Source organism: Prionailurus bengalensis, chromosome E4 (genome assembly GCF_016509475.1).
Source record: "Prionailurus bengalensis isolate Pbe53 chromosome E4, Fcat_Pben_1.1_paternal_pri, whole genome shotgun sequence".
Classification (NCBI taxonomy): Eukaryota; Metazoa; Chordata; class Mammalia; order Carnivora; family Felidae; genus Prionailurus; species Prionailurus bengalensis.
In genome coordinates, this window is record NC_057360.1 from 1,608,273 (window position 1) to 1,634,490 (window position 26,218).

General features: G+C 48.1%; 1 protein-coding gene across 1 annotated transcript in view; it reads right to left on the minus strand.

Moving 5' to 3' along the window:
- Nucleotides 1–317: 317 nt before the first annotated feature.
- The window catches only part of ENAH (ENAH actin regulator), a 137,678-nt gene continuing 111,777 nt past the window's right edge, over nt 318–26,218 (minus strand). Inside the window, 12 exon segments of the mRNA XM_043568099.1 lie at nt 318–3,232; nt 3,764–3,821; nt 7,316–7,394; nt 10,300–10,362; nt 13,301–13,367; nt 15,745–15,793; nt 16,506–16,563; nt 16,723–16,868; nt 17,778–17,984; nt 17,986–18,083; nt 20,018–20,134; nt 21,940–22,295. Coding sequence (XP_043424034.1) covers nt 3,195–3,232; nt 3,764–3,821; nt 7,316–7,394; nt 10,300–10,362; nt 13,301–13,367; nt 15,745–15,793; nt 16,506–16,563; nt 16,723–16,868; nt 17,778–17,984; nt 17,986–18,083; nt 20,018–20,134; nt 21,940–22,295 — 1,336 coding nt within the window. The 3' untranslated portion in view covers nt 318–3,194.

Consider the following 26,218-nt stretch of genomic DNA (forward strand, 5'->3'; position numbering starts at 1 on the left):
TGCGTGAGCGTCCAGGCCGCAGAACAAAACGGAGTGAAATCAAACTTTCGTCACTCTTGACTGGGAGACGCCAACAGGGCTGAGAGGAGAGGGGACACGCAACAGCCATTCGGAACAAAAAGTACGCACGACCTCATCTGTGTCTACGTTACTCAGTGTGTTCGACTTAGGGACTCTGGAGGGAACGGTGACGTGCCGTGTAAACTTTACGTGGTGAAGTCCTGGGCGTTTTGCACGGCTTTCCACATGCAGCAGAACTTACTTCCGAGCCGACAGCCTATTTCACAGTATCATCTGAGCGTCACACACAAGCAACATGTATATACTGCGAGTTTATTTCAATCACACAAACGAAGTTAGCGTGTAGGAAATTTAAATGAAACAGTACGGTAAAAATGGCAGAGAACCGAAAAGGCTAAAGAGGAAGCACACCTAAAGCACGAGAATCCAACATTCGTTAGTGTTTCGTCCTCGGTTCCGACGGACGCTCGACGCTGGCAAAGTGTGGACGAACCGCGACCGGGACAGCCGTTCCGGAGAGACCTCGGCACCGGCGGGAGGTGTGTACATTCAGTTGGTTTGCGATGGACCGTCGGCCGTTGACACAGCGCCCAGGACGGATTGGTCACGGGTCAGATCACAGTGTTGAGGAAAGAAGTGCCTTCCTGTAACTAGAAAGGACCCCTGAACTGCACTCAGCTTCAGACAGCCCGTGGACTAGAGCACAAAAACCATCGTCTGACGGGGTTCCGAGGAACATCGCTCTGAGAACTTCCCGCGTGAGTTACTGAAATCTCTAACGATGACAAAACTGTCACGTAGGACAGCGGATGTGTGCAGTGATTTCATCAAACGTCTTGTAAAGAACACATTCAGCGATCCGGGATAATGCAAAATGATGGAAAATGGCGTGATTCAACACTGGTTGTCTGTCATTTTACACAGACATCCTGCTAATGTTAGACCAAAAGGCACGAGACAGTTAGTGCGTAAACCGGTTCCTTTTTGAGATCTAGCGTTTTACTGCAGTCTTTTATCTCACTTTGGACCACGTGCACCCAGCATCCTATCCTACTAGAGACCAACAACCAACAAAATCAAGTGATTTCTCACCAGATTTATAGGGGACACAAGCGTTTATACCATCGAAGTGTCTGCATAACCGAAAGTACAGTAATAAAGATGAAAATGCCTCCTAGTTCTTCTAGAAAACAGTACTTCAGAAGCCTGCCGCATCTTGAATGCCTTTACTACTGCCTGACCACGAAGAGGGACAGAAAACACAACCACAGACCTGAGTGAGGACAGCTCACCCATCACAGATTAATGTCAGACCGCAGTTTCTACACAAACGGGAACTACCATAAGCAGGAAAAACCTCCCTCGTTCACACCGTTTGGAAGGGTAATGGCAAATCCGCAGCCTTTAGAAAACTATGCTATCGACAAGCTCCGTCTTCCCAAATGAGATTACGAAATCTAGAAAGCAGATGAAAATGGATTATTTCTTCAAAACTTCAGTGAAACTTCAGATAATCAAAGATTTCAAAGCAAGTATGGCACGTAACTGAAGCATACATCAAGACGGAGAGCCTGGAGAGTTTCTGATTTCCTAAATTTTCAAAAAAAAAAAAAAATCTACCATTGCAACATATAGAAGGTCTCCCCTATTTTAATCTTCATGAGTTTCCAGGAGAAGGGTGTGGATTACGAACGCACGCACACACACCCGAGTCGGGGTCAGCAGAGGACCTAATCCCGTCCTCCTACCCCAGGTCTCACTCTGTCACCAGAGAACTAGTCAGAGCCCCTCGCCGGTCCCCGCTGCCGCGTGACTGACGCCTGTGACCTCAGTCGCCGCTGACACTGCCACGTCTTATGTTTCCACACAACACAATTCAAGAGCAGCTTTCCTGGTCAGAACATGCACCTGAACACCTGTCTGACTGCAGGGCACCCAGGTCACAGTGACTGCCAGATTCAGGGATCGAGTGTTCGAGTCCCACAGTATGATGTGACTCATGTGAAGCTCAGAATCACGTTTCAGACCATTGAAATTACTGAAGCTAAAACACGAACAGCTGAAGACAGGATGTAAAAGATTAAGTACTTGGTTCTGCTAACATATTTACCAATTAAAGTCACAAAATATTCCTCATTATTATTCATGCAGGTAATTGAGAAAAAAAGACAATGCAGAAATCAACTTTAAATGAAAACTTATTCCTTCCCTTCCTCCCACCCCCTACACTCTACAAAATGTTTTCCCTGGGACCAGGCCTTGAAAAGGCCACTACATATTAGTGTGACATGCATTACTGTTTGCAATTAAAAAAGCTAATTTTGTGGTGGTTGTAATTACATTATAAAAATGTCCACATGCATAAATCTAAAAAAGGTTGAAAACCTACAGTAAATCTACAATATATTGTTTTACATTTGACCACTGGTGTGTGTTATGTAGGAGTCATAGATTTGGTAAAGCATTTTAACAATTTAGGAAGGCATCTAAATCTTTAAATTCTGGATGAATTTTATGTTGTAATCTACAAAATTGCATGAAGGCTAACTCGAGAGACTTCCTATCGTTCTAAAATTCCTCAAGCCAGACAAGTCATTTTCAGGACACTTTCTTATAAATATCGCCCTTTGAAAGCACATACAATTCCATCTGTTCCACGTTTTAGGATCTTAACCTCCACAGGGCTGACCTCAATTACGGAACATCACACGTGATAGGAAGACAAACCTGAGAGAAACATTTACAATACAATAGCGTAACTTGCTAAATTCTCCATCAGCACTCTCTGAAAACAAACTTCTTAAGCCTTTCTCCTCTTTATTTTAGCAGTGGGTTGTGGAAAACGTGCGATTTTGTCTTGACATGAAAATATTTCAATGCACGGCGATTCTGCCTGATGGGCTTAGGATTTTCTGCATAACCGTTAAATGGAAACTCTTATCCGACCCTTCCATCCTGTTGAAAAGGTCAGAAGAAAGCAGCAAACTGGAGGGAAATCGCTGATCGCCAGATCCGAAGGCTCACAAGTGCGCCGGCCCTCCTCCTTCCGACCATCTGTATCCACTTTCTTCTCGCGGCTCACAAAACGTAGGGGCTTGTTGTTAACAGCTGTTGTTTGCAGGGGTCTTTTTTCTTCCTCCAGCTACGGTCCTGTTTCTCCTGGGCTTGCTTCTCTACGCAGAATTGGACTTGCTCAGTTCTTGCCTGATCGCTGGGTACGAGAAGGAAACGCATTGCGAGTGAATTTGATGTGGAGGGAAAGATTCATTCCTAAGAACCCTCAGCGACTGTGTTCAAGCGCCCAGCAAAAAAAGATGGACTGACCTTGCACAGACCTTTGTTTTCTTAATACAAAGATGGTACTAATTCTTATGTGTGTACACACACACACACACGCACACTCATTCACTCGCTCTCTCCCTCTTGCTTACAACACAGAAGAGTGGATGCCGCGGGCTCAGAACAAGAGGGCAGCGGGTGGGACTGGAGGACAGGCAGGGACGGGCCAGCGCCCCTGGACTCCACACCTGAGATGTCAGGACTTCTGTACCTGGGTTTTTACGGCTTCCACTGTCAGGAGCGGGCTCTTCCCGCACCCCGAGCCACGCGAAGGGCAGGATACTATGCGAAAGTAATGGGTTTATGCCCCCCAGCAATAAACTGGTTATTTCTTTATGTGCAGATCTTTAAAGACAGGTATCGTCAAACGGTACAGGGGCAGCAAATCTGCTGACATACTCACCATCAATGAGCTCTTCTTTTAGCTTTGTTAATTCTTTTCTCATTTCATCTAAAATGTCCTAAAATATTAGAGAAAAACAGGAATGCAGAAAAAAATTACTCCTCCAGATACTCTTGCTTGCATAAAATTCTGAGAATATATGAAGTTTGATGTACGGTTTTGCTGCCAGACCACTTATGTCTTAGGGTAGCCTCGGCAAATCATGTTTTAACAGTCTTCTCTGATTCCAGCCTAGTGAAACATGAGACACCAGAATGCTTTCTAAAACTAAAAATAATTCTGCTGTCCAGAGAAAGGCAGGATTCAGATGATTTCTAGAAAAGACAACAGGTCTGCTTTGAACCTCGTCTTCCGGGAGCGGTCGGAGAGTTGGTGCAGAACGAAATTTCAAGGAACAGGAAAACTACACCAGACGAGCAGATCCTGGCCGAGCGGTGATCCGGTCTGAAGCACAGGATTCCCCGGGGACCCCGCCACAGCTGCCAACTGTGTTTCGAGGACTCCGGGACTCCCCTGGCGGGCCCTCAGGGCTGCCCTACCGGGTGGACACGGAGGCTGGAGGGGGCCCTGCTGGACCCGCAGGTCCGAAATGGCAGGTACCAGCCGCAAGCAGCCACCGAGCACCGGAGACGTGGCCAGGCTGGGCTGAGACGCATCGCCCGTGTAAAACGCACCAGAGTTCAAAGATTCGGCGCGAAGAAATAATGTGTAATGACGTGTAATAGCTCTTCGGTAATTTTTAAACATTGATTACATACGGAAATATTATTTAGTTCTACTAGGTTAAATAAGATATATTAAAATGAATTTCGCCACTTCACTGACTTCACACGGCTGCCAGAGATTCTCCGGCACTCACGTGACCCGTCACACTACGACGTAACAGTGTCGACCTGGATGCTCCTTCCTCCAGGAAAACCATTCCATCCTCGAATATTTTGCAAAATCTCGATTTCCAAGTTGATTTTGGAATAATAGACACCCCCACCCCCTTAAAAAATGACCAAGAACGGGGTCATGTGACAACTAAAAGGGTTTTTGACAAGGCGATGCAATCTGAAAAGTAACAGCTACCCTCGGGGTGGACTAGTTCCCAGCGTGCGACCTTCTTTAACGTTGCACACTTCAGGTTCAGATTCAGCTGCTCTGTTTAAGGTTCATTTTCTTAAAAGGTTTTTCGGGTTTAAAATAAGGTTGAAACTATCAGTAACTCCCCCACTTTACAATAAGGAACAAGCACAGCAGTTACCGGAACAGCCTCACTGTGTCCTTATTCCAATTACTAGGAAAATCAGCGCTAAAATCAAACCTTTCCTCTCTTCTCCTCCCCTACAGACAGCCAAGAGTGTACCACGTTCTCAAGCGTGTGCAAGTACTCTACTTTAAAGTGTTTTCAAGAAAAGAAAGTCACGTTAGATATACGGGAAAATAGGGGCTTGATCATCAATGACCTCAAGCTTCCTTTTCAAACTACCTAACTCAATTTAACTTTTCAAACAGCTTTGCAGTTTATAAAAATTAGGTTTATCCGAAACATTGTTAGTATTTCTCTCCTTAGTTCATATTTGACTTTAATTCCGAACTCCTACCACTGCAACATCATCCGTCCCTTTTTGAGCCACGAACATCTGCTAGCATTTAAAAAAAGGAGTGACGCCATGGGGAGAACAGGCTTTGAGGAAAGGTCTGGGTTCTGATCCCGACTTGAACTACGGACGGGGCCGCGGGGCTGAGCGGCGTAACTTCTCAGAACCTCCGAAGCACACAGTTGGAGTATACACAGTTGGAGGCTGTTGGACGGGCCTCCACGAGGACCCCTAGACGGTGCCGCACCGTGAGCCCGGCCAGTGCCCGGCCTGCGCGTCCGCCAGGGGGTCGGTACGAGGCCACCACGGGGCCCGGTGTGGTCACCGCTGTCAGAGGCCACCGGGTGTGCGGGGTGGGAAGGCCAAGGGGACGCTCTCGCTGCGGCTCCTCTGGGCTCAGGTGCTCCGGCTGGCCTTCCCCTTCGAATCTTTTTAACACTACCAATTTTTTAAAAACGTATTCCACCTCCTCTAGGAATAAAATCTTGGAAAGTCCACCATCTCCTCACCCGTCACTCCTTCTCCTTTCCTGCTTCTGAGCACGTCCTCGTACAATGTGTGTCCATGTACGACACGCATCCACGTACGACGCGCGTCCGTGTACGACGCACGTTCGGGTACAACGTACGTCTGTGTACGACGTATCCAAAATACGGACATTTTCTTCTTTTTCATAAAGGTGGGATAACTGTTGGCACGGGTTGGTCACTGTTTTGCCAGCACGGGTGAGGGCTCACGATCCAGTATTAAATGCTCTCAACTGTGACTCCTTCATGGCCGCTGGGTGTTCCCCCACTGTCCATCTGTATACTTCTACAGTATTTTCTTAGCATAAATTCCTGGGAGTGAAATTTCTGGGTTCAAAGGTAAGATATTTATCTTGTTTTCCCAAAGTGCTTTCTAGAAAACAGAGGTACCAGAGAGTGCCCGTCTCCCTCACATTCTGGACAAGGCCAGGTCTGTTGGGTCCATTTTTGCCAGTGTCCGGTGACAAGTGCAAGCCTATTTCCCTTCACAATTATACGCCACGCACTCACGTTTAAAGTTTATATTGCGCCACTGCTGGAACTTTACATTAATGCCCTGAACCAAAAAAATTAAGGTTTGAAGACAATAATACACTACTAATGCTATTTCATTTGTATAAAAATATGTAAACTCTACATTCTTTTTTTAAACTTTCCTTTACTTGAGAAAGGGAGAGAGAGAGGGAGGGAGAGAGAGAGGGAGGGAGAGAGAGAGAGAGAGAGAGAGAGACACGGAGGGAGGGGAGGGTGGAAGGGAGGGAGAGAGAGAGAGAGGGAGAGGGGGAGAGAGAGAGGGAGAGAGAGAGAGAGACAGAGGGAGGGAGGGAGAGAGAGGGACAGAGAGAGAGAGATGGAGGGGGGAGAGGGAGGGAGGGAGAGAGAGAGACGGAGGGAGGGAGAGGGAGGGAGGGAGAGAGACGGAGGGAGGGAGGGAGGGAGGGAGAGGGAGAGAGAGGGAGGGGAGGGAGAGAGAGGGAGGGGAGGGAGGGAGGGGGAGGGAGAGGAGGGAGGGAGAGAGAGAGAGAGAGAGAGACAGAGGGAGGGAGTGAGGGAGAGGGACAGAGAGAGAGAGATGGAGGGAGGGGGGGAGAGGGACAGAGAGAGAGAGATGGAGGGAGGGGGGAGGGAGGGAGGGGGACGGAGGGGGAGGGAGAGGGAGGGAGAGAGAGGGAGAGAGAGGGAGAGAGAGGGAGAGAATGAATCCCAAACAGGCTCAGTGTGGTCAGCGTGGAGCCAGACACAGGACTTGAACTCACGAACTGTGAGATCACGGCCTGAACCGAGATCAAGAGTCAGACTCTCAACCGACTGAGCCACCCAGGCGCCCCTCAACTCTACATTCTCTTCAAGTGCGTTCACGCTCTGTCGAACACATGCACACGAGACAGTTCTAGAAAGAAACCAGTGCACCAGAGGCAGCTGCCAATGAGCGTGCCTACCTGCTTCAGCCTGTCGTAGTCTAGCCCCTCTGTCTGGACGCCGTTGGCACTGGGCTGCGACGAAGGTGCAGATTTTGGTCTGTACAAACAGAATTTCCAGGACAGGTAAACGACACTTAGGATGTTTAAGAAGTTCACAAAAAACTGCAAATTTACCAACCCAACACCAGATTTAAGTCCTTTTCTTAAAACACACTGTGTTAACAAGTTAATTGTCAAAGTTGCAGGACCGACTGGAACATAAAGCAGAAAGTATTTCTCGCGGGGCTCAGCGTTTCCAGCCGTAAGTGGTCTCAGTAAAGAGACCAGGCAACGCGATGGGACCGCGGCGCTTCTTCCGGCAGGAGCGCAGGAGCGCGTGCTCCGGGCAGGGGCTGGAGCGAGGCCACGTGCGACACAGTCTCGTTCTTCTAAAACCGTGAGGTGCCCACTAAACGTCTGGCGAACTGACCCTTAATGTGAATCGGTTTGCAAATCCTGTGCCTTGGTTTGGGGCCAAAAAACACTTTCCTGATGAAGTTTTTACGGAGATGTCATCTGAACAGCGTGTTTCCAGCTAACTACTTCCACAAACTTATTTTGTTTGTTCGTTCGTTTGTTTTAAAAGGAAATGCCACACAGAAGCAGACTGCCAACTAGGACTACACTTTTGGAACATGAGGCTCTACTAAAACTTCTACGTGAAGAAGTAAGTCTTAGAAATCGGGTATTTTAAACAACAGTTTCAGTATCAAATAAACCAGTCCCGTCTCCTCTCCAACTCTGGCAACCAGAGAGAAGCCCAGGGGAAAACCTGGAGTTTTACTGGGTGTTCACCCAGGTGCTGGTTAGCCTGGTAAAGTGGCCACGCTCTGAGGGCCACACATCGATGCAGATGCAGACCAGTAGTCAAGTCACATATCATCAAGTTCGCGGAGGACCAACGTCACAAATCTGCACCAGGACTCGGTACCCGTCACTTTGCGAAGCCTCTTACAAGGCTTATCATCCTCTAAACCCATAGACGCTGGTCGTGAAGATGAACTATTGAGTTACTTTGCTTTCATATCAAACATACGACTGCTTAAAAGGCTGGGAGGGAGCAAGTCGACCGATTTGGTATCATTAGGCAGCCGCCGCTCTGCCCTTAGGAACAAGGGAAGTAATACCTTTCAGAGAACTCCCCTCAGTAAGCACTGAGCTGGGCCGGGGAGAAGATTTACAGGACACAGCTCCTTTCCCCTGGGAGGGGACGGACCCCTTTACACTCGCCGAGGGGACTGTTGAACCCCCTAGTCACCGAGGGCGTGCAGATCCGCGGCAGGAAAGGCAGGGGTTCCCTGCAGAGCCCGAACTAGTGAAAACCCTTAATGGTCGACAGACACACTGTGTGCATTTCCCTTCCCCACGCTGTCTGCTCCTGCTCGTCGAGTTACACTGTTAATTCCTCTGCTTCTCTTTTACTCTTTACATTAAGGTGGTACAACCAGCAAATTCTTTCCTCCTAAGTTCTATAATGAATATCCCCTGACGTTCATATGAGGGCCTACAGCCTGCTAATTAACTGGGCGGTATGTTATGACTATATCCGTATTTATTAAATAATACAAAACATTATACAATAAACGATTGAGGAAACATGCAATTAAGAAATTTTCATTCATGCTAACATGCAACCCACCACCACCACCACCACCACCATCACCACCCCCAGCCCCATCACCATGATAATTAACTAAAGGGGGGAACTTTTCATACTGAAGGAAAGAAGTAATCACCACTTTTTAAAAAAAAAAAGGTTTATCAACCTTCTATGGGGGGGGAGGGCTCTACGTGGGAAAGCAGCAAGATAATGGAGAAGAGTAACAACAGAAAATCTCATTAAATGCTATTTTTCTCTCTTACGTACTAGCAAATTTTCTAAGTCTTTTGGTTACAACGATTAAACCACCTCAAAAAAAGAAAAAGGCAGGAAAAATGATGTCACACTTGTGATATAAACATTTTATGCAGGTTTAACTGGCTGACAAACTTGAAATCTTTTCAGCATCAACAGCATGAAAATAATTTTAGCTAGTATCAATTTGGCCAAATACAATCTGATTGCAGAACTTCGAAATCACTGCCAGGGACACCCCTCTGTATACTATTTAAGTCACGTTCCCAGTAGGCTTGATGTGAATTTTTAAAAACAGGTGCATATAATAACATGGGCAGGTCTCGGTTATTTCTAACCCATGGATTTTCACTGAAAATTGATAACAAAACGAGGTTTCCCAGAGGTTTTTGTGTTACCTCTGGATACCTGCCTATAAAATAAGTACTATAATATTTAAGTCCCTATTCTGCCAAATTAGTTCTAAATATTGTGTAAGCACTTGAGGATTTTTAAAAATTGTCAACTTTTTAATTAAAAAATACGAAAATGCGCGGTTCTTCTCTTAACTTTAGTAATGAAAAAAAATTGTATAACAGGACTTATCCTAGAGAACAATCTGCTTGGGATGTTAGATGTCAGATTGTTAAAGACACTCAAGTACGTAGGAGACAGAGATTTTCCTCAAAGAGTAAATTTTTCACAATTGCGGCTGTAATAAAGTCCTGTGCTCCACTGACAAATGGTAAGAAATCTTCTGCTCCACCTTTTAAAGGCTTTGTCTCCTACTTCTATGGAGAGCAGCCTTTCGAAGCAAATGCACGAGCTACCAAGAGCCTGGAGAAAACACAGGGACCGAGACCCCTATCGTGGCCCTGCGGACGTGTGCCCCGCTGCTGTTTATCCCCAGCCAACTACCGAGTGATGGTAGGGGGGTGAATACTATTAACTTTGCTAATTATAATCTCTTAGAGTTTTTAAAAAACTCTAAATAAAGCTAAGTGTGAAAGGTCTGACCTTCCCAAGTGTCCCCCTCGTGGTGATTACCAGTCCAGGTAGAAAAAGCTCAGCCCTGCCCTGAACGTGTCAGTTAAAAGTCTCAAATCACAAAGTCACATCAGGGTGATACCTGTGTAATGAATCATAGGACCTGTTGTCAAAAACAATCTGATTTTTCCTTGGAGAATCCCGTCTATGAAGGGGAAAAACCATTTAAAGGGAAATACAATAGAAAACTTTTAAAAAGTAATTCTCACGAGGTTACCGTTCTATAGGTTTGCAGTCACAGCAAAAACAATTAAAGGAGTCCATTACCCTTAAAACAATCATTTTTTTCCAGTCCAGAAGACGGGATCTGGACACAAACTCTATCTACGGTCACGTGAGGTCACCCCCTCTACTTGACGATGACTGAGGACAGAAAGGGGACAGACGCGCGCTGACCCTCCGTACAGACAGACAGCACACACGCAGACACAGTAAAAGCTGCCCACGCCGAGTGTCGCAAGTACCAAGACCCAATAAAAACCACCGCCGCTTTAAGTATACACAAATCAACTCTTCTGAAAGAGCACGTAAACAACTTTTCTTCTACCTTGAATGTAAGATCTGTGAGCTCTTACTGAAAACCACAGGAAGAACTCACAAAGGTTCCAACGGTACATTCCAGCCACGGTCTGAAGTATTCGAACACTCTTGCTTTCACTCTACTATCCGAGGTCTTCACTCAGCGACTACAGCACAGTGCAGTATCTGGCGTGTGTCGTAAGGTATTAACCCACCTTACCACTGACGTAACTTCGACAGGGATATTCGTGACAGAAAGAGGTACTCTCACTGCCCTGCAAGGGTGAGGTGCACCTAAATAAAAACGTGAAGTGGCCAATACACTGGCTCTCAGAAGGAACAGGGGAGGAAACGGGCAGAAAAGCAATACAGTTCTGAGTCTCTCAGACATACTTCTAAAACCCTCTTAGGGCTTAAAACTGCTTGTGGTGACATTTTAAGGCAGGAATCACTGGCTGGATCAAATCCATCAAAAGGTGTATGAATGGTCAGGAAACAACAGACAGTTTCACAATTTCCATTTCAGGAAAGGAGAAGCAAGCCATCCGCCAGAGAAGAACACGATTACGACACACTCCTGAGTAACAGGATCCAGTGTTTGGTGCCTCAACAGAAAACTCCTTTTCTTAACGTGATTTTCAGAACACTTCCTTAACTTCCTTTAGAAATTTGAAAACTCTCTCAAAGAATTCTTTTTAAACTTGTTTTAATGTTTATTTATTTTTGGGAGAGAGAGAACGAGCTGGGGAAGGGCAGAGAGTCTGACTGGGGGCTCGAACTCACAAACTGTGAGATCATGACCTAAGCTGAAGTCGGACGCTTAACCGACCGAGTCCCCCAGGCGCCCCTCAAAGAGTATTTTTTAAATGAACCCAAACACATCGAGGAACCTCCTGTGTTTGGAGAACCTCTCCCAGGTCCCTCCCGAGATACCCCTTCTGGCGTGGACTTGGGATTAGCTTCAGGCAAGCGCAGCAGGGAACCCTTGTCACTAAGGTGGGGACGAGGGCTAGACGCGGAGAGAAGGAATTCTAGCCCGCCGCACTTCAACCTTCAACAGACACACAGGACACCACCGTTCTGGGCTCTGGGACGCACTGGATAAACTGAGCTTCAAGACGTGCTCGTGAAGAAAAGCCATGCAAACTCCCAGGGACGCGCTGGAAGGCCCTATCAGTCAGGTTATCTGATAAACACCAATCTTTCCACTCTACTGAAAGCACGGCCACAAAAGCAATTCCTGCATTTTTTCCGAAAGTCAGATACACTCATCTTTCAGTCACAGAGAAACCAGAAGATTCTATACATTGAAAAAGGCTCCGTTTCTTTGCGGAACTCACATAATTGTGCCACTGCCCCGTCTCTGCCGGCACAGAGAGCCCAGAGAAACACACCCAAATTTACGATCAGGCTGATATGGGGCAGATCGGGGGGGGGGGGGGGGGGGGGGGGGGGGGGGGGGGCGGAGGGGTGTCTATCCTCGTATTTTTCCCTTTTTAGGTTTCTATCATTAGAGGCAAGTCTGCTTTTTTAAGAGGCAAAAATAAGGCAAATAAGGCCAGAAAGAAAAGGCAAAAAACTGTTTGGTCCCGAGACACATATTTTTTTCTGGAAAAAAAAAACCCCAAAAAACAAAAACCAAAAACCAAAAACAGAAGTCCTTTAAACTGTCTCAGAAATCAAGGGAAAGTCTCATCTATGTTCAAGACCTGTGATACGAATTAGTTATGACAACAAAACACGCCCAGCTAAGAAATGCTGTTTGCTAAGACCACGCCTCGTGGCCCGGGATAAACAAGGTTAACCAGTCTTGTTTCTGGGCACTTTTTCTAAGTTGACTATAATTAAAGTTTCAACTGAGAGAGAAATCAATCTTTTTACTTCACAAATTCAGAACTTCAGGTTTTATTTTGCTCTTTCTTAAACACTAAATGGAATTTCTCTCCGGCTGCTTTTCAGTTTAAAACATAAAAGTTTCTTTCAAAAATTACATTTACAAAATGAAGGATGTCACTGAGACTAATGGGGAAATGTGACCATGTCACATCACATCATGGCTCAATGTTAACTTTCTTGCAAGCGAGAACGGTACTAGGGTTCCGCAGGAGGACAGCCTGCTCCTCAGGGAAAATGCAGAAGGATGAAGGGTTCAGGATGAAGCAAATTTGCAAACTGCTTTCCAGAACTCCAGAGAAACAAGCGTGGATGTGTAAATAGGAGCTCAAAGCCAATGTGGCAAAACTAGGAACTGGGGAGTCTGGACGATGGGCATACGGGTGTTTGCTCTTCTCTCGACTTCTCTGTAGTTTTGAATTCTTCAAAATAAAACCGTTCGGAAGGACCAAAGCGATCTCAGAATTTCAGACAACTGGCTAACAATAAGCATACGGTGGGGTCCAGACAATCACTAGGAAGAACAGAACGTGCTCAGTGGTTTCCAAGAGCAGTAGGATTACAGGTTTTATTTGCTCCTTTGCACACTCAAATCCACCATTTGATTTTTCCTACAACGGAAATGTAGCCGCTAACCACGTGTAAATGTGAACCTTAGAGAACACAGGTACCTGGAGATGACAGGTGACTTGCTGCCATTCACTGTATTCGCTCTTTCCCAAGGTTTTCTTGCTGGTTCTTAAAAATATGGAACATAAGTTATTAAATACCTTATGTGCTCCCAGAGTTACTGTGAAACAAATAACAAAATCCTAGACGCCACTATACGTGTTTAGGCAGTGATACAGATAAACAAAAAACTTTTCATTTCAATTCTGAGCTTTAATTAAAATCTGTAAGGATTCTGGGCGCCCGGGGGGCTCAGTCTGCTGAGCCTCTGACTTCAGCTCAGGTCATGATCTCATGGTCCGTGAGTTCAAGCCTCACGTGGGCTCTGGGCTGACAGCTCCGAGCCTGGAGCCTGGCTTCGGATCCTGTGTCTCCCTCTCTCTCTGCCCCCCCCCACCCACCCCCACCCCCCCGCCGCTTGTGCTCTGTCTCTCTCTCGCTCTCAAAAGCAAACATTAAAAAAATTTTTTAAAAAGTAAAATCTATAAGGATTCTAATTTGTATAACCTCAGACCTTAAAACAGGAAGGAATGAATAAGCAAGTGTGACCAGCCCCCCTAGGAAAACCGCAGACTGTGAAATGTAAAACACTGTATGTCTGCACGCCAGGGGCTAAAAGTCTAAGGAGCAGGGCTCCCTATCGGATGAGGAGTTCTTGGCTTGGCGGTCTATAGATACGCCTCAGAGAACATGCAAATGAACTATGAACACGTTTGTATAAAAATACAGTCGGCCACCCCTTCTCATTGGGGGTGGGAGGATTCACAGCTCTGGGACCCTAACTTACAGTGGAGCTCTGAAGAATCTGTGCTCTTGGTAACAACATACATATAAATTTTGGCTTATGGAAGAAAGATAAAGTTATTACAGTAAGTGGTTCACAAAACAGAGGATTTTTAAGGAAGGCAATGTCAAAGTGATCTGAGTCCTATCTAGAGGAAAAACAATTCACAGAGTCACAGTCTTAACTACAAGATAGCTACCAAAGTACCGAATAGTCACCATCCAATAATGAGAATATGAGACTATTGTTGGGTTTTTTGGAGAATGGGTTACAATCACAAAAATGGAAATTTTTTTGGATTTCTAAATAGTGCAATTCTAGAGGTCGCTGGTAGTCTCCAAATCAAAACGAGTAGGAATGAACACGGACATTTCTCTGCAGTGATTACTTATGGGTCATTCAAGATAGTAATTCATTGAAATCATCAAATTTATTCATGTTGCTTTATTCCAAATTAGATAAAAAAGCTGAAGAGACAGTCCAGCTCTTTGTCTTTTGGTCAAACACAAGGAAATGACACGTAAAACATGAGAGCCTCACATCCTAGGCACGGACACCGCGCTCGTGCAGTGCCCGCAGTGACAGGTGGTTTATTTGTATTCTGCAAGAAATACTCTCCACCCAAGATTTCTCCACGTCAGAAACTGCACTGAATTCAACAACGCTTTTCAAAGACTTTAACGAGATTTTCCTTTTACCTTACAAATTAGAAGCTTTACTTCCTTATCAGTACCACCCAAATGCATGGTTAAAATGACAATGCTCTCTAGTGGAGAACGTTTTGAGATGGATGCTAGTACTAATAACTACAGGCTCACTTAATCTTTTTTTTTTTCAATAATGTTTTTTAAGGTTTATTTTTGAGAGAGAAAGAGACAGAAAGAGAGAAACGGAGCATGAGCAGAGGAGGGGTAGAGAGAGAGGGAGACATAGAACCGGAAGCAGGTTCCAGGCTCTGAGCTGTGAGCACAGAGTCCGACGCGGGGCTTGAACCCACGAACAGTGAGATCGTGACCTGAGCCGAGGTCGGCTGCTTAACCAGCTGAGCCATCCAGGCGCCCCTCACTTAATCTTTACCTTTAAGAATGAATGATTAAAGATACTTCCCTTTCACCTATGTATATTTCCTTGCTTTAGCAAGTAACGTCAAATCGTTAACAGTAGTACACACGGAATGTGTTAAAAATTATGATTTTCAAAGAAAGAATCACCAGAAAAAATCTTCAGGTTTTAACGGATCTCCCAATATCACAGAAGCAGAGGAAAAACAAGTCATTGCTTCTGAGCGTGAACGAAACACTTTTAACATTTTCGTGGCCAAGCAGGTACTTGGTCCAAACGTGGGTAAAGGGGAATTTTTTTTTTTAAACAAAATTTTTTTTTTTAACGTTTATTTATTTTTGAGACAGAGAGAGACAGAGCATGAACAGGGGAGGGTCAGAGAGAGGGAGACACAGAATCTGAGACAGGCTCCAGGCTCTGAGCTGTCAGCACAGAGCCCGACGCGGGGCTTGAACTCACTGACCGTGAGATCATGACCTGAGCCGAAGTTGGCCACTTAACCTACTGAGCCACCCAGGCGCCCCAAGGGGAATTTTTAATTGAGGGGCGTTAGTATTTTGAGAAGGTTCTCAAAGGTTGAAATAGATCTCCTAAACTTACCGGGTGTACTTGTCGACGGGGCCTTAGAAGTGACGGGCTCGGAATCTTCCTAAACATACAGAAACTCGTATTAACCACACCACATCTGCTAGAATAACCCGGGCACAGACTCAGTGCCGCACTCTCCTCCGCCTCCAGTCCTTCTGGTGCGCTGCCCGCCGTGTCTTTTGTCAGCCTCCTGCCCCTTCCGTTCCAGCACAGACTGTCCTCCTCCGCCCCAACTCCCCTCCCCGGGTCCTGTCCTCGAGCACCCTCCCTGAGCGGCACCAGCCACCGAGACGGAGCCAGATGTCACAGACGGGTCGGGGTAATGGCACGGAATACCAAACTCGGGGGGGCGGCGGGGGAGAACACCTGTACTGCTCAGACACCGGGGCCCCAGGCAGATAAAGCCTGGCTGACATGGGGAGGGAGGAGGGGGCACAGCCCAGAACCATGGGGGAAACAGTTCAAAACCAGGGTTCAGTCTAATTCCTTCGTTTTCAACAGCAGGTAACTGAGACCCTAAGAGATTTTAAAGCTCAAGTGAAAGATCATTCTCTCACCTAAGGTACAGCACTTACTCTACAGGTTAGAATTCAGTCCTTTCCCCACAAACTCAACCCATCTTACATTTATACGTGAGGCTCCAAACAAGCCATCAGTTGTCCGTGAAGGACCGAAAGAAGCAGTGACAGACTCCAACTACTCTCCAACACCGTCTCCCGAAGGAGCTCCGCTGGCTCCCGTGCCCCAGCCAGGCAGACTCTCCATGAACTCACGTGTTTGTCCTCTTTCTGTTCGGTGTCTATCGTTGATCCCTTTTCAGCAATTCTTCTCCTAGAAAGAGGGTAAGTCAGACTGTTAAAAAATTCATCTAACTCTTAGCAGAACAACTACTTCTCCAGAGGGGAAGAACTGTGCCCGGCTCAATTACAGCTGAATGAAACGAACACGACCCTCTCAATCGTGACCACATTCACGTAACTCCCCGCTTACCTCCTGGCCAGCAGGGCGCTCATCTCCTCCATCAGCCCGCTGCCCCCTAACGGGAGGGGTCCGTTCCCGCGACCCGTGTCTGATTTGGACAAGGCCGGGTTCGCGCCGATGGTGCTCCCTCCACTCGGGAAAGAGGCATCCTCCACCTTAATGAGAACAGACACACGGTGAGCACCTACGTTAGACGACCTGAGCGTTACATTCAAAACAGAAGGAAGACTTAATTTCAATACAAACATCTAAGTATTACTTGTAAAATCTTTTTAAGAACCTATGGAGTGAATGGCGGGGATTTACATAAATCGGTGGAAGTTTCATCAAAGTTAACGTCAACAGTAATGGGATAAAACGGGATAGGAAACAACGGGATGAGACATGTCTCCCTGTTCGATACACTGACAAGGACGTACACTTTGGGAGGGGGAAAAAAAAGGGTAACCTGCCCCAGAATGCATAATACAATGAGGAAACCTAGCAGGGAAACCAGACTGAAGGATGAGCCACAAAATCAGTGCTTTGCAGACGTCAGCAACGTCAACGTCGTGTAAGAAACACTGAGGGGCTGACACAGATTACAGCATGCTCGGGACATCAGGACGAGATGGACTCCAGGATCTTGGGCTAGAAAAGCGGCGGAAAAGACATCACTGACCCCAGATGCAATCTGAGTAGGTCTGTAGATTGTTAACAGCCCATCGATCCAGCTTCCTGACTCTGATCATTCTACAGTGGACACACAGGTGCATGTCCCTGTCCCTACAAAGCAGGATTTACGGACACTGTGGAGTGGTGTGTCTGACAAAAGGGGAGAGTATCGTGTTCGCCCAGAAGGAAACACAAACACACGGGAAAATCAAAGCAGATGCTGTAAGCGGTGAGTCTGGGCAATGGGTTCACAGAAACTACACTCTCTCAACTGTTCTGAAGTATAAATTATCTCAAACTTTTCAGTCAATGAAGTTCGTGAAAGTAGAATACGGTGAACTCGGTACTTGAGTCGCTGAGAAAGGACAGGACACGCACACAGAAAAGGGGACACTCGGAAACGCATTTACCCGGGACACTTTCCTCAGTTTTGCTCCGGCAATCGCAGCGGCAAGTCCGGTCAGCGGGCGATTGTCTTCAGACACTGATCCCGCAAAAAATCCAGATGCGGGGAGTGGGGGCGCGGGAGGGGGCGGAGGAGGGGGGGGGACCTGGTTGGGAAGGGGGGGCGGGGGCGGTGGGGGCGGCGGCCCCGCTGCGGGGAGCGGAGGGGGGGGGCGGCGGCCCCGGGTGGGGGGGCGGTGCTGCGGCGGCCGGGGCGGGGCCGGGTGGGAGCGGCGGTGGGGGCGGAGGTGCGGGTGGTCCCAAGACACCGCCTGCAGGAGAGAGACGTTAGACAGCCGGTCAACGGGGCGCCGCGCGGTACCCTCTTTGGGAAGCGGTGCAGGACGCCACCGCCTCCGACTCTCACTACTGTTCGTGAGCTCCGCTTAGCACAATGTTAAAGTCTGGATCGGGGTGAAAAAGATACTGAATTGTAAAGCCAAAATAGAGGACTTCTTACTTTCGATTTTTGGGTGTTCCCGGGATTTGGTAAATAAAATAAGTGCTCGCAAAATCTGTGCCTGGGGCAGCGTCCCCGAAAACAAGCTAGTGTATGTGAGGGCGGTTAGTAAGGCCTGAAGAAACAGACCCAAAGTCGTCTGCGTGCACCCCCAAAGGCTGAGACGGTAAGTCTGCAGTGGTGGAGACACTGCCTGTGCCGACTGAGACCATGAGAGGGCGTGGGTCCCCATTCCAGTATCTTACGCATGTCCCACACTTAAATCCAGTGTGCACAGAATCACCGAAATGAAGGAATCTACTAGAACAAAGCGCAACCTCAAAACAACCAGAAGTAATTAAAGGATCCGGAATTGGAAGTAGAGAGGTTTTTTTAGTCTAGAAGACAGGGGAAGAGAGAAACGTCTCCACGTCTAGTAAAACCACAGAGAGAGTGAACACGAACTTCTTTCGTATCAGAAGAATGACCTAGTAGGCACTCCCCTCTTGGAGAGTTTCAGGACAAATAAAATGCTGTTTGCACAATGGGTAGGGATTTTCTGCAGCTGCTAACTGAGCACTGACTGAGCGGTTCACACAAGCTGAGAACACCAACGGCTCCTAGAAGAGCACAGAGCAGGGGACGCCTCTCTTCCCGGGCAGTGGGCCCCGAGGGCGGGGGGGGGGGGGGGGGGCTGTCAGGTCAGGCTCACTGTGCCTCTCTGTCCAGCACTGTGGTCACATGTTACGCATCTGCACATACTAGAATTCTGGCTCAGTGTTTAAGCCAACTTGATAAGTCAACGAGAAAAAATATGTACACAGCAGTAACAAGTCTTATTACTTAAGAACCAAGATTTTTTGAAGGAGGTGTTTAATTTAAATCCAGACTGTAACACTGCTTCTTTATAAATACAAATCTGTCTATTCCTTCCTTTACTTCCTGCTAAATCCTCTTTTTGAAAAAAAGAGTTGCTAAGCATCGTCTTTACTTCCAGAACCAGGTCCTCCTCTACTTACAAATAATCCACCCTCAGAAGGTCACATCCGCCCTCCCCCGTGACCATGACAGCACAGCTAGGCAAGGGGAGGGGCGGGAGGGATAACGGGACAGGATGCGTATTCCCTTCCAACCACCCCTTCAGCCCACCACTGCCTGTCACTCGGGAGCACGGAATCCACTGGGGCATACAGCAAGCCTGCCATTCTTCCCACCCCTTGTGCAAAGTCAGGCTGCCCCACAGGATTCAGGGTGCACCTACCCCCTCGAGTCCAATGTGGGAAGCCCAAATGAGACAGGGCCCACGACTGGAACTGTGCCAGAGCAGACTCTAGGATGATACGCTTAATGACTACAGCTGGGCACCAAGTCTATCCTCCAAATTTCCCACAAATTAAAGGGACACAAGGGAGAGCACATATTCACTGTGCAGACAAACGTGTAAGTAACGTCTTCCTAGTGAAATTGAAAAGATCTGTGTCGTGGGGGCCACCAGATACCGGACCCCCCCCCCCCCCATGATCCTGTGGGAGACACCAAAGTCCCAATCGCTGTGGGAATTCCTCATATGGATCCTCCGAATGCAACCGATCCAGCAGAAGACCACCTCACTTGTCGGCCACTTGTTCAAACTACAGACAGCGTGGCACGGTGACGGGAGGCCGTCCGCCTGGAGACACCACCCTCCCCGTCCTTCCAGGCAGTGACGGCCGCTGGCGCGCCACCTTTCGAGGGACGAGTCGTTAGCAGCAACGACGGAAGCCTTACCCTGTTGGGCTGGAGTCTCGGCCGGCTGAGAGGCTGCCTGCGAGCCTGGCTCAGAAGCAGAGGAGTCCCCCAGCACAGAGTTTAGAGGAGTCTCCGCAGGGGCAGGCGCAGGGGCAGCTGCAGAGGGAGAAGGGAGAACACTAGGCTTGGAGGAGGGAGTTGAGGCAATGGGGGTGCTTGGAGGAGGAGAGGCTTGAGATCCACAGTGTGAGCGCGGTGCGAGGGAAGGCGGCGGCGGCGGCGGCGCTGCTGGCCCTGAGGTAGGCGGCGGAGACACCGGACACGTGACAGAGTCAAGCGGCCCGTTGGGTGCTGTTGGTGACGGAGGCAGTGGGGGCACAGGAGAAGAAACACAGACAGGGAGGACAGGCCTCGGACCGGTCGCTTTGCCGGGGGGGCTGCTAATCATGACCGGAGGAGATGGAGGGAGGGGCGACACAGTGCAAGTAGACCAGGCACAGGGCTTCGCGGCTGGAGGCTGAGAAGAGGGTGTGTTCACGGGAGAAGAAGGCCGAGAGTTTTTTGTTCAGAGGACGAGGAACCGTAGCGTAATGGGGAAGAACGGGGTGGAAGGCTGAGCCTACAGATGCTGCAAAACGTGTCGCCGAGTGCCGAAGAGGCGGTGTGGGGGGCGTGCAAGTAGGTGGCAAAGCGGTCACCACAGCATAGTCAGGACTGGCGTCTGACCCTGGAGCTGCGATGACTTTAGCATAGGATGGAGGAGGTGCCGCAGGAGGCTGGCAGCCGGCATACTCGGGCAGCGGCGCGCTATACGGGGAGCTGTCGGAGGGCGGAGCTGCGGGAAGGTGGGGAGCGGCAGCGGAGACGGGATAAAAAAGGAGAGAGAAAAAGGGAGCTAGTGAAGCCACAAAACCAGCACTCGGACACAGTGCACACACGCAGACCGCGGTTAGTCCCCGAGAACGCGCTCACTCGTCCATGCATCCTGAGACCCAGGGGAGGAGGACACGGGCTCGCTTTCCGTCTGGCGAGCGTACTGGCACACGACCTTGCTTACTTAGCTCATCTTTGGCGAGAAGAAGATTCTATCTCAAGTCTCATTATTCAGTCCACTAAAAGGACATCCAAGTTACGTGAGTGGGACCACAAACAGAAGAGTAAGTCTGCTTGTTGTTTTACGAACAAATAGCGAAACTGGCAAAAAGTTTTACAAAGGGCTAAGGGCCCCCTGTTCGTGCTTATTTGTGGATAAGTTTTGTTTCTTTGGTTGGCTACAACCCCAGAAAATAACGAGGCAGTTAAGAACAAGTAAATTAGCTCAAACGACAACCCATCAACCACACTGAGACCTTGGATACAGGCCACATGGAATAGGAAAATAATTCTGAGATCCTATGACAGTAAATGTCAATTTTAGTGAACGTCTCCAACTGTGCTTTTTAACGCTTACATCTTTCGATAAATTCCATCCGATTTAGAAATTTTCACTAATTTTCTGCAGTACTAGAATACACGGAAGCCAGTCAGTTTTAGAGAGGGTACTTTTCGCCTACTATTCTGAATTCCTCCTTCAAGCACTTTAGAGCACAAACAAAGTTCTTGAACAGGACAGGAGTCAGGACAATTTAAGCAACCTCAAGGGGGGGGGGGGCCGTGTTCTAAGTTCATCCAAAGTAAACACTTCCCACAAAAACACACTTGCACTTTACAGCCAATTGACAGGGAGTTGAGAAGACTTGGAAAACCGGGCCGCACGTTTCCGACTTTCTCAAGCCCCCGGCGCTAAGTGCAGTAACACCGCGAGGGGGAAGGAGGCGGCAGAGCAACAAGTGCGGCCTGCTTCTCCGTGTCCCACTTGCCGCCCGCCCCCCACGCCCCCTACGCCCCCCACGCCCCCCCCCCCCCGCCCCCGGCTCCTGCCCGCACATGCACCCGCACGGAGCACGGCGCGCTCTCCTTACCGGCGGCCGACAGCCGGCGCTCCCGCTCGCGCTCCCACTCCAGCTGCTCCTGCCGCTCCAGCTGCTCCTGCCGCTCGCGCTGCTCCCGCTCCCGCTCCCGCTCCCGCTCGCGCTCGCGCTCCCGCTGCTCCTGCCGCTCGCGCTGCTCCCGCTCGCGCTGCTCCCGCTGCTCCCTCTCGCGGTCGAGCCGCTCCAGCCGCTCGCGCTCCAGCCGGTCCTGCCGCTCGCGCTCCCGCTCCAGCCGCTCGCGCTCCAGCTGCTCCTGCTCCAGCCGCTCCCGCTCCGCGCGCTCCACGCGCTCGCGCTCCACGCGCTCCCGCTCCAGCTCCTTCTGCCGCTGCTGTTCTTGCAGCTGCCTGGAATTCCGAGACCAAAGCCATCAGAGCCGCGCGGCGACGGCCGCCGTCCTCAGAAGCCTACTCGCGACGAGCCCGCGTGCGCCTCCCTTCCGATGCACAGGCGAAGCGAGCGGAGCCTGCCGTCCACGGCGGCCCGCACCACTTCCCAGCCTCACGGAGATGAGAGTAACTTGGCAGGGTCACTAGTAGCACACGACACTAACGGCTCATTTTAGTGTGCGCTGTTCATGAGGGAAGTGCCACAAATAAATGAATTTTCCAAGTAACTGAGCGTACCACCGTAGTGACCAAGGCACTCTTTCGAATGTTCACGATACAAGTTAATACGCCATCATTTTAGAAATACAACGGCCGGCGAGCCACGACAACAGCTCCGCCAAAGTTTGCTCCATTTATTTTTAAGCCGTTTCCCTACTGCTTCTGAAGGATCGCTACCGGCAGATTTGCTAGGAGAAAAGGTACACACATCTTAAGATTCTGGATACATGGCTCCAAACTGTTCAGGATTAGTGGCTGGGCTTCCCAGCAGCCCAAGGATAGAGAGAACTTCCTTTCACCACTGGGGTCTTTCACTGCTGCTAATGCACGTGCTGTCAGTCACGTGACAGCTGGCCTCCTGGCCCCTGCAGCCTACTGGGACACAGCTGCCTGTGTCCTTTGATGGCTTTTCTCCCGGACAGTTAACATTCCATCCTCATTTGTAGAGCTCTTTTCTCTATTAAAGCTAACAACCCATCGTCACAGATGTTGGTCGTATGTATTTTGAACTTTTATTACGGCTTTTTAACTGCCTTTGATTTTTAAAGTGTCATTTAAAACTGTAATATGTTACATTTGTTAAAGTTGTCATACGGCTTTTAACTTTTACATAGAGAGTCTAGTGGTGGGATTCCTTCATGTGCTCTGCCTCTGACATCCCTCTTAGCCCCTTCCCACAAGATTACGGAATGACATGTTTTTACAACAAAATCCTTAGCTCATATGAAATTCATCTCGGGTTTGGGCACGCAGTAGTGAGCCACATCACTGTACCTTTACTGGCAGAAGATGCCACCTTTCTGTGTGTTGCCTGTTTCTGAAATTCCACAACATTTGGTTCGTGGATGTTTGTCTAGAGTGGCACCAGCAGGCCTGGACGTCTGAAAGAAATTAGTAGGGTGCATCCATCCTTATTCCTCATCCTTTTGAGTTTTTCTAGAGGATTCTCAGATACTTCGCTTTCTCTGGCTAAGTTTTAGAATCCCTTTGTTAAATCTACCCCTTCTGCCAAGACCTATCCTTCTCAGTCCTAGTAACACTTTCTGAACTTTGAAGATCGATGGAAAACATTCATGTCTTTTAACCTCCTTGTCTAAGAATGTATGGAAGGTCTCAGTATTTATGCAATTAAATTAAAAATCCCCTTCTTTCATGCTAGGACTTCAAATGCTGGCTGTGGAATCGCTGTGATTATATTAAAACCTACAGAGGCCCAATGTATGTGGCTGTGAAACAGGCAGCTTGCTTTTAACTTCCATACATACATATAACAGAGCAAGCAAAGGTCTCCAAGTACCCACCTGGACCCAAACAACAGTCTTGCCATAAAAGTTAACTTTCTCCAAATAAAAATACTCGGCCCCATCTTCTACATAATAATCTCATAGCACCGTGGGTAAGATTAAATGAAGTAATGCCTTGAAAGCTCTTTAAAAAGTACCTGAAAGCATATGAACGCTCAATAAATGTGAGCTATAATAATAATTGTTTGGAAATTTCAAATTAGGACTTTCCTTGGACTGGCTGATAGCCTGGCTGGGTTCCAATCAGAGGCAGAACTAACTGACAGAGGGTGTATGTATGCTAATCTTTGTTCCTCCCAGCACTAGCAATAAACCACTAAGATTCTTCCAGAAATCTCTCCCCGTTTCCTAAACTGACTATAAAAAAGGAAAGAGCCCACTTGACAAGTGAACCAATCCCACTTCTGTCGGAAGAACCCGAAGCCTCCCTCGGGACAGGTCACCGGACTTGACAATATTGCAGGAGATGGGGTGCCTGGGGGGCTCAGTCGGCTGACAGCTCAGAACCTGGAGCTGCTTCAGACTCTGTGTCCCCCTCTTTCTCTGTCCCTCCCCCACTCACGCGCTGTCTCTCAAAAATAAATAAATGCTAAAAAAATATTTTTTAAAAAAGAATATTGCAAGAGAGAAGCAGAAGAAACCTACGGCAGTGCTCAGGACAGGCAGTGGTGGAGACACTGGCTGGAACATAATAAATCAGAGTTTTAGGGCACAGTACTGACTTTGTTATGCTGCTGGACAACCGCTAACTGCCAAAGTCACGGAGGGTAGCGGTATCGCTGCAGGGGTGAGGGCAAGAAATTTGGTGTACTCACAAGGATGTTTTCAATAATAAACTGGGTAGACAGAGTCGGTTCTTTTTGTAATACCTTCTAATAAATAAACTTGGCTGGGACGTACCATTAAACTTAAAACACGGTCTGTGTCAAAAAAAAAAGGGCATACGCTATAATGGAATCGTCTAAACAACCTATTGGTCCAAAAGGCGAAGAGACGCCCACGTTATTCTAACCAGAGCGCATCTGCGTCCGGAAGCTGAGGGGAGGTATCTCAGGGCACGGAAGCTCACGGAGAAATCTGTGACGAAAGACCCAAGTCACTGGGCCCCTGCACGCTTCCGTGCCACCTCTTTCATTTTACTCCCGTCAAATAACGTGGGTGCACGAAGCTTACTAACAAAACCAACAGACGACTGCTCCGACCTTTCCAGCCCTGGCTCCAACACCAGAGACCATTACTGCCAACTCTTTTTGGACGTTCCTTCTCTTTTCACTTTAGAGACTGCCTACCGATGCCTCCTGTGGGGCCCTCACCATACCCGGGGTCCCTAAGCACAGTCCCAGCAGAATAATGAGATCCATAATCAGAGTTTACGTCACTGACACAATAATGTAAATACTGTTCACGGCTAAACCATAGAGTATCCTAAAACTACACTGCATTTCTTTTTATTTATTTATTTAAGGTAATCTCTGCACCCACGGTGGGGCTGGAACTCATGACCCTGAGATCAAGAGTCGCATGCTCCACAGACTGAGCCAGCCGGGCGCCCCTCACTGCAGTTCTCATTCAAGTTCTTTGGGTTTTGATTGTTTGTTTGCTTGTTTTTACCTCCAAGTTAATGGCCACTTCTCCAGGCGACACATGCTTTTATCACTAAAAGTAAGCTTAAGTCACAGGCAGAGGCCAGGTCTGAAGGATTACTGCATAATGGCATTTACGGCCAGGGAATCCTGACTTAAGAAGATTATTCCACAGGTTATGGTATTTATTCTAGGGTTCTCAGCCTATCAAAGATCAAGAGTATCTACTGATGTGGGAGAGGAGCACATTGCCAGATGGCTTCCCCACGATCACGGACACACGGCTGGAGGAGGCAGTTCACAAGCTGCAGAAGATTCCGCTGACCGCACAGTCTCTTGATTTGAAGGACGGACGGAAAGCGTTAAAAGCCCCTGGCTCGTTTCTAGCCCGCTCACTGAAAAGATGCGCATCTAAATATATTTCCCAAAGTAGCGTGTCAACAAGAAAATCTCAGGCTTACAAATCTTTAGTAGTGTGAATAATTCTCACCTAAACGGGATGGCATACAAACATGACATTCACACGTTTTGATCTCTAAAGCAGGACGTTTGTATTATCTTTTTGGGGGGCAGTTTCCAAATTTATAATCTCTGCTTTTCCCAGAAAAAGCAGACTCTCCTGACTCTCATACAGGAAACGCAGGGGACGCCTCCTCCTAGAGCTGTGCTGCACGGTTTCTTCACTCTTTGCTAGAACCATCCGAGGACCTCTCCAAAGTACCTGGGCTCTAACCCTGAAGTACGCACAAATTCTACCAGACTGATTTTTCTCTTA